The sequence below is a fragment of the Leptonychotes weddellii genome, unplaced genomic scaffold (assembly GCF_054177405.1).
Source record: "Leptonychotes weddellii isolate Sample4059 unplaced genomic scaffold, ASM5417740v2 HiC_scaffold_7667, whole genome shotgun sequence".
NCBI classification, from domain to species: domain Eukaryota; kingdom Metazoa; phylum Chordata; class Mammalia; order Carnivora; family Phocidae; genus Leptonychotes; species Leptonychotes weddellii.
In genome coordinates this window covers 1-9,281 of record NW_028046816.1, presented here as the reverse complement: position 1 = coordinate 9,281, position 9,281 = coordinate 1, and the positions used below count along the sequence as shown (strand labels likewise).

Genomic DNA, 9,281 nt, shown 5'->3' with positions numbered 1-9,281 from the left:
AGGGGAGGGGGGAGGGGGGATTGGTTAACCTGGGTGATAGGTATTAAGGAGGGCACGTACTGCATGGAGCACTGGGTGTTATATGAAAACAATGGATCGTGGATCACTACATCAAAAACTAATGATGTATTGTATGGTGACTAACATAACATAATAAAATTAAAAACTACAAAAAAAAACAGTTAAAAAAGGGATTGATAAGATGTTGGTTGAAAAAGGGAAAAAGAAAAATTAAAAAAAAAAGAGTTAAAAAAAATTAACTTTGAAAGACTAAAGAATTATGGTAAAAAAGCCATGGATTCTATGTGCATTATTCCCCTCGCGCTGGAGTTCTGCCGTTTTCATTGATCGGTAAACTTGGTCTTGGCTGGCTGTTCTTGCTGATCTTCTGGGGGAGGGGCCTGTTGCTGTGGTTCCCAAATGTCTTTGCCGGAGGCGGAATTGCCCCGCCCTTGCCGGTTTGTGCTAAATAATCTGCTCGGGTTTGCTCTCAGGAGTTTTGTTCCAAGCTTTCCATACAGCTTTGGATGCCGAGAGTGAAAATGGTGGCCTCCCAATCTCCGCCCCAGAGGAGCCGAGAACTTGGGGCCCCGCCCCTCAGTGAGCCCCCAGAGAAAAGCAGTCAGTCACTCCCATCTCCCCAGTCTCCAGCCGCACTCCGTGCTCACCTGGCCTGTGACCGAGCATCTCTATCTCTGGCACCCGACTCGGTGTGGAGTCTCCAAACCCAGCAGATCCCTGCGGTGCACTCCTGTGCGGCTCCTCCTGGGGGAGGAAGGTGAGTCTCCCCAGATCTGCCGCTTGTTGGGTCCCTGCTGGAGGAGCAGTGGCCCGACTGTGCCGCGGATCACGGTTTATGGCAACGCCGAGCTGAGAGCCCGGGCCTTGGCTCCGCCTCTACAGCCAGCTTCCCCGCTCTGATACCTGGGAGCTCTGCTGCACTCAGGCACCCCCGGTGTTTCTGTGACCCTGAGGGTCCCACGAGGGTTCCACCCCCCGCTTAGCCACTGGAGCGACGTCCCTCAGCGGAGCAGACTTCTAAAAGTTCCGATTTTGTGCTCTGCTTATCATTTGCCAGAAGTGGCCTACGGAGGCCCCCTCCCCCGCCGTCTATCCTCCCAAATATCGCCTGGGATTCACTTCTCCACACGTCCTACCTTCCAGAAAGTGGTCGCTTTTCTGTTCAGAGAGTTGTTGCTATTCTTTTCTTCGATCTCCTGTTGAGTTTGTAGGTGTTCAGAATGGTTTGATCCCTATCCAGCTGAATTCCTGAGACCAGATGAAATCCAGGTCTCTTACTCCTCTGCCATCTTGCTCCGCCCACTCATAAGAGAATCTTTTTAAAAACAGTATCAAGTTTGAATATTAACCAAAATTAAAAGTGTGCTGTCATAAGAATTCTCTTGTTATGATTTTCAAAACAACACTTTAAGCTATATTGAGCTTTATTTTTAAATAAAGACAATGAATTTCAGAAATGTTAAGTGTTAATGTTAAATGGCCTGTCCAAGGTCATGCAGGCTGTCCAGAAGAGCCAGAATGAGAAACTAACCAAATGTAAATTAGAATGATTTAGTGTACTTGCTAACAATCTGGATCTACTTGTTCTCTTTTTTGAGGATTTTGACTTGTCTTATTTGTGTGGAGCTGAGGGAAACCCTGACTTCTGCATGACTTAGAGCACCTTTTGAATTTTGGTTCATCATTCTTTCTTTCTTGCTCCCTCGCAGTCCTCAAGTGACTTTATTTTCTTGTGAGCCAAAAGCATACAGTTTTTCATATTTCAAACCATGTCTTTTGAAAAGCCAAAACATTTCAAAGAAATTCAGAAATTCATATTCTATATATTTTGGGTTTGGTTGAGTTCATACATCTAAGCAACAACCTCAATTTATTAAAAGCTTATGGAATATTGTTTATTGTTGATTAAATATCAGTTGATGGTACTCATAAAGATGATTACAAATGCTTCATTCCAGTTGTAATTATTACTATTGTGATTTTTGTTTCTTTTGTCACACAGTTTAAAGCAAGAGAGAAGAATGTAAAACTCATCTGAAAGAGTTTTCAGCCAGACAGAAATACATTACCATAGTTCTTATCCTAGAGCAAGACTTATACCCATAATAGCATGATAGCCCATCAGAAGGATGGATTTGGGAAATAGGCAAAATTAAATTATTTTTGATTTTTATGTTTGTTTGGATATTTTTTTAAATAAGCTTTAGGCCCACCGTGGGGCTTGAACTCACGACCCCAAGATTAAGAATTTTATGCTCTATGGACTGAGCCAGCTAGGCACTCCTGCTTGGATATTTTTAGACAAATGTATTTTTAGGTATTAAGTATTAAAAATTAAAATTTTGGATGGCAAATATATGTACAAATAAACAACAGCTGCAAAGTAAAAGACAGTTTTAAATATCTATCTATTAGTGAAGGACTACCTGTCAGAGTAATTTCTTTTTAATTCTGCTAATCTGAAAAGTAAAATGGATATCCTTTTATAACTTTAATGAGAACTTCTTCACTCTATAATCCACCTTTCCTTCACCACCTTTAAGCTCTCCCTCTCCAGTGGTTGTTTCTCCCCTGCACTTAAAAATGTATTTCTCTCAGCATAAAAAGAAGCAAAAAAAAAAAAAAAAAAGAAGCAAGTAAGCAAACACTCATTTTGATCTTGCCATTCCCTCTCTTGGAAATACTGAGTACCTTTCCTTATTCTTTTATGGCACAACTTCATTCATTCATTCACTCATATATTTATTCATTCTGGAAGCATTTGCTGAGTACTTCAATTAGTCAATCCTAGTACTTTATGCCATTGAAACAGAGAGAAGAAACAGTTCTCAATCAAAATCACAAGGAAAGAGTACAAATAAGCAATTCATTATATTCAGGGAAAGAAAAGTTACTAAGAGAACACATAGAAGGAACATGCAATACAGAAGGATGTGAAGAAACTGATGGAATTAAAATTTTCTTGGAATTAATATTTTATCAAAAAGTCCTGGATGTTTCTGCTCATGTCATTAACACCCATTCATTTCTTAAACTAGCATTCATGTCCACCACTTGAAAGTCATTGCTTTTTTAAACATCTACCAATGACCTAAATAGAAAATCTAATGACTCATCCTCAACCACTCAACTTTTCAAAGTCTTTCCTCTCTCAAGATCTAGATCAAAATCTCATTCCCGGTTCACTTCTTTCAGCATTGAAACTGCATTCTTGGAGCATTTAGTTAATCCAAACATAAACAATGCTGACCTGTTGTTTTGTATTGTATTATGTTTTTGAAATTACCTTAGCCAATGTCTAAAATTTCATCATTCTGAGGCTACATTATCCACAGAACCTAACGCATTGCCCCAAAACTAATACATGCTAAAAAAAAAAATTAGTGACTTAGTGAATTAATCTAAAAGAATATAGAAGAATTAATTTAGAAAGTGTGCAACAGCGGTTTGTCTCATCAACTTGAATTACTAAACAATACAAATAAATATCTAATTGTATGGAGTCAAATAATATTCAAGCATTTAGTATGTCATTAGCAGCAAAAACAACTCAGATATACACACACTCAAATTACTGATAGCATATAATCACTCATAAAAAATAATCATAAATTGACTTTTTAACAAATTACCTTTTTATATTCTTGCAAATAGTGGCAACAAATTGGCTACTTCAAGCGGTGACACTACAGTTAAATTATGGGACCTGTCTAAAGGCGATTGCATTTTGACCTTTGAAGGACACAACCACGCAGTATGGTCCTGCACGTGGCACTCCTGTGGTGATTTTGTGGCTTCTTCCTCACTGGATACAACTAGCAAAATCTGGGATGTTAATAGGTAAGAAGTACTTTAAACATTTTTAACCCTCTACATTGATAAAAATACATGGGTAATGTTTCTTTTTCTCCATGCTACCACCAGGAAATATTAAAAAAAAAAACTTGTTTGTTGATAAAATTATAAAAAGCTACTGAAATAATCTCTGTGAAATCCATTTCTAACTCTATTAATCATTGTTAATATAATGAGTTCTTTCTAAATGTAAGTATAAATAGGATTAGAATTGTTTCATTGGAAAGCTGTTTGTTTTAAGCAGGAGAGAAACAAATACTTACTTTAAAGAGTTAGAATTTTAGTTCTCCCTTCCACAGGATTGCTTTATTATCAACCAGCAATTTAATAGACATGAATATGACAGATATAATTACTTGCTTTTTACTTAATTTTGATATAATATTTCCCAAATTAAATGCTTCTTGTCAATTCACAAATTACAAGAATTGATGTAATTTGATATATGCAAAGTCCTGTACAATACTGTATAGATATAAAAGTTTTTTTAATTTTAATTCAAGACAGAAAAACCTATTATTTTACAGTGTCAAATACCTCTCATCCATGTATTTATGTATGATTATTTATATCTCAGAGGTCTGTGTTGCCAGCTCAGCATGGTCCCTTTTCTGAGCTGAGGAACACCAATGCCAGGAAACAAGTGCCCCCTCCTCAGAGGACTAAGTTTCAGTTCTATAGGCACCCCTCTTCAAGTTTCTAGGTTTTAACAATCCACCCTATTTCCTTTACTCAGTAAGTCCTACGGAAGGTAGCTCTTTCCTGCAGTGGCAGTTCTCTTTTTCTCTATTTAGTCATCCAACAACTTTATACATACCTAACAATCCCATATATGAAATTCTTACTGTTAAAATGATAGGTACAGGTTTTGTCTCCTGACTTGACAGATTCAGGACATTAATTAATAAATAACATAACCCACCTGAGTTATACAGATTCAGTTAAATAATGTTTGGCATATTCTGCATGGGAAAAGATGGCTCCTAATAATATAACTTAGATCTATTTCTATCTAAAATAGTGACAATTTAAGACATGTTTTAATTCTCAAATGTATACCATTTGCTTATCTTGAGTAATCAATCATATGCAATTCTTAATTTTATTATGTTTCTATATTATGTGATCAGATTTAATAAATATTATAGTAGTATACTGGAATTAAAAAACACTTTATTGAGGTATGATTGACATATAAAAGGCTGTACATATTTAATGTGTACACAATTTGATGAGTTTCGTAATACATATACACCCATGAATAAGTATACACCATCGCCAATCTATGACATAAACATATCATCACCTCCAAAAGCTTTTTCCTGTCTTCTTGTGTTACTATAACTATTAATTATTATTATTATTGTTATTATTGACAAGAGCTCTTAATATAAAATCTAGCAAAATTTTAACTATACAATACAGTGTTGTTAACTATATGTACTGTGTTACAGAGTAGATCTGCAAGACTTATTCATTTTCTATAATTGAAGTTTTAACACTAAGGTCGAATTTTAATTTTTTCGCTTTTGGCTTAGATGAGAATCCTAATAGAAGATTGTAGTGCATTCTAAAATATAATATATTTCCCAATGTTTTAATCATTCAGTGTTTAAAAAAAATGTAGTTAAAAAACTGATTCCCAGTAGACTCAGCCCTACTTGGAATGATTTCAAACATTTTGATTTAATGACTTTTCTCCAGGACCCTGATATCCAGATACTGTCTTCCAGTTGACATCCAGTAGATATTGATATAACAGATCAAAATTGCTTCTAATTGATGTCAAAAATTCTTTATATTTCAAATTTCCTATCAATGTCAAGGGCTTACTTTCATCACCAAAGACAAATATATACCAATTTAGAAGCTGAGGTAGTGGACAAATAATGGCAAATAAGGGAGAAATTGATTGTTTCTATAGTGGCTATTGATATATCTTTAAGTAATATTCAGAACACTGGGTTGTAATTTAAAATTACTCATGGATAAATACTTTGTAGATATGTCTAAAACTAGTATCTTTATAATTTCTTAGGTTATTGGAACTGGTTAGTGATTTAAGGAGAGAAGTTATTTGCCTTGGTAAGATGTTGGTGGTAGAAGCTATGCTATGCGTCATATATTCTCATCCTGCCTGATGCCATATAGTTTTTAATAAAAAAAATCATATTGATAGATTCTATTGTTCACCAGAGAAGGAGGAGTTTAAACTATATTCTTCTCTTTTACAATTTGCTTTTATCTTTGAGCTCCTGGCTTAGTCTTGAGCATCCTTTAGTTGATGTCAGGTCCCTAGCCTTGCAGCTGCTCCTCAATTGGACATTACTTGCCAGAACCATCCAATTAGCTCCTTATCAGAAAGTTAGATAACTGAGAATCATAATTAACATAAAAAATCCCAGATCAAGAGTCACATTTACTAAGTGCTAATAAGAATCTCTGAACAGTATCTGTGGTACGATTAGTTTGGATGTATTGACACTCTACAAAGTTTCGATGAATAATTAACAGAAGTATTTCAATGATCTTCTGAATGATTATTTATATAAAGTGGAAATTTATATGTGTTTCAATTAGTGATCATTGATTTCTACCTTAATTTTCAAATATATTTGTTAAAAGTCAATCTTAAAGCACACATGCATACTTACACACACACACACACTCACACACATACATACCATTGTATCCTAAGTAGGCAGTGCTTGGCACATAGTAGTTTGGTTGCATGAATTATAAAGAAAAAATCAACATATACATATGGAGAAAGTGCTCTCCCTGCTCCCATCTACATTCAAACTAAAATTTAATTGTTCTGTCTTATCCTACGTTAGTCTATAAAGTGATTAAAATGGGATAGGAAAATCAGAAAAGATCGCAGGCAGCTATAAAAAAATAGCTTGTGTTTCTTTAAAGCATAAGATTATCAATAAATATTCATAAAATGAACAGTGTTACACTGTGTTACAGATATTAGAAAAATTTAAGACTCCATTACTACCTTCAATGAGATTACGAGTAATTTTAAAATGCAACAATATTGAAGCAATTAAAGAATATGCAATGCATCTGCAATTTATAATATCAGGTAGGGTATTCTGGGTGACTCCTAGTTGCTTTTCTTCAATGGTAGCTGGGTATTTGGCTGAGTGGCTCTACCAGACTATCACTCTGATATTTGGAAAGCAGACCATGTACCTGCTTAGCTTCTAGCTTGAGGGGAAGGAGTTGGAAACAGCCAAAATGTTACTGACTATAACTGCCCCCACTGCTATAACAAGATATTACACTGTCAAGTACTGAGTGCTTTAAAACAAGGATGGAAGGACACAGAGGTATTTGTAACACTCAGCAGCTTCTGGACCCCAAACAGTGAGATATAAATCTGTTGTCCTTATATCCAGGAGTATTGTTTCAGATGCCCTTAAGATTAAGTTGAGTGAGAAAAATAAAGCAGGTTTAAGAACTATGTTTAGGAAAGTAATTTGTGATTACGGCTGCATTACATTGACTGGAAGCAAATACGTTGGAAACTTTGGGAGTTTTTGAGAGAATTTTATTCTATTCTTAATAACCCTGACTCTTCAGACTCTTCAAACTGCAAAATGGTCCTCAGGGCCCCGAACTTGCATCCAAAGGAAGTTCACTTCTAGTATTTGACAGTGTACAGTGAAGGCACAGGCCATTGCACCCACTTTAGATCTGATCATAGAGGATGATGGACAAGAACAAAACCTTCCATGAACAAAGCCAGAGGCCACAAAGAACCACGGGCACAGAAGCTCCTTTTAGGGAAAGAGACATGATTCAATCAAAGAATTTTCTTCAGTGCCATGGCAAAGTTCCTCATGATGCCTGCCCAGGATTCTATCACTATTTAGACTAGCAACTCTTGTATGTTCCCCATTGTTCTACTTTTGTATTGGAGTTTGTGTTGCAGTTATTCTGTCCTTGCTTCAATGTACATTTTTTGTGGTGATGGAGAAGGCAGAAAACGTGTCTGTTATTTGGTTGGTCACCAGAACATGAGATGCCTCTGACCCCAGTGGAGCAGACTGGGCATCATGCAGAGAGCACACATCGTGAGATACATGCAGTAAAGGAGTAGCACTTCGTATTGTCTCCTTTGGTGCACGGGGTGGGAGGTCAGTGAAAACGTGGAAGGAAGGATGGCACGGATGTTTGGTGGGCAAAAGGCCACACTGTGGCAGAGACTACTAGCTGTTCTCCAGAAGCCACTCTCTCCTTCTTCCATTTATTAGTTGGGTGCCTGGCTGACTATCTAAATTTTTTTTCTTGGCCTCCTTTTAGTTAAGTGTGGTTATGGTACTAAGTTATCTATAACACAGTATTAGATGAAGTGATATGTGCCATTTCTATGTTCTTTTCCCCTTGTGGTAAGATGGGATATCAATGAGAAGGATGAGAGTAATCTCAGAAGCCAATTACTGAAAATGACAGAGCAGTCATCAGTCTGCTTGAAGTAAAACCACCCCCATGCTCTACCTCCAGCTGGCCTGCAACATGCTCTGGTTTCTTAAGCAATAAGAAAATAAACTTCTCTTTTGTTTGAGACACTATATTTCCAGTCTATTTGTTATAGCACTTTAGCTTGCCCAGTCCAAAATTAGTTACCCATGACTATTTGTCCAGTGATATGTTTTCCCCTCATGACATAGTAATAAGGCAACTAAGACAAGCCCTGCCACTGTTCTCAGTATTATTTGGATGGAGTAGTAATAGAAATTCGGTACTGGTAATAAATGCCTATTCAGCTCCCTCTCCTTTCTCTCCCTTGCTCTTTCTATTTCCCAACCTTAATTCTGTTGCAATTCCTTTGGAGCCTCTAAAATTCTACATGCCAATAGCAATACTTGTAAGTAGAATAATTGGTTTGCATGGAAGTTAATGCCTGTAAAAATAGTAAATTAGACTCCATGCGGGCGCCGGCGCGGAGTGGGTGCAGCGCGGGGTCGCCATGGCGGAGATGCAGCAGCTGCGGGTACAGGAGGCGGTGGACTCCATGGTGAAGAGTCTGGAGAGAGAGAACATCAGGAAGATGCAGGGCCTCATGTTCAGGTGCAGTGCCAGCTGCTGTGAGGACAGCCAGGCCTCCATGCAGCAGGTTCATCAGTGCATTGAACGCTGCCATGCGCCTCTGGCTCAAGCCCAGGCCTTGGTGACCAGTGAGTTGGAGAAGTTCCAGGACCGCCTGGCCCGATGCACCATGCATTGCAATGACAAAGCCAAAGATTCAATAGATGCGGGAAGTAAAGAGCTTCAGGTGAAACGGCAGCTGGAGAGTTGTGTGACCAAGTGTGTGGATGACCACATGCACCTCATCCCGACCATGACCAAGAAGATGAAGGAGTCTCTCTTGTCCATTGGGAAATAGAAGTCTT

The 9,281-nt window shown here is 37.5% G+C and overlaps 1 protein-coding gene across 1 annotated transcript; it reads left to right on the top strand.

Moving 5' to 3' along the window:
* The first annotated feature begins 8,816 nt into the window (after window positions 1-8,816).
* On the top strand, window positions 8,817-9,275 carry TIMCC (TIM double twin CX3C motif chaperone). The gene has a single exon (XM_006740679.3). The coding sequence runs from the start codon at window positions 8,858-8,860 to the stop codon at window positions 9,272-9,274; it is 417 nt and encodes a 138-aa protein (XP_006740742.1). The 5' UTR covers window positions 8,817-8,857; the 3' UTR covers window position 9,275.
* Window positions 9,276-9,281: the final 6 nt, after the last annotated feature.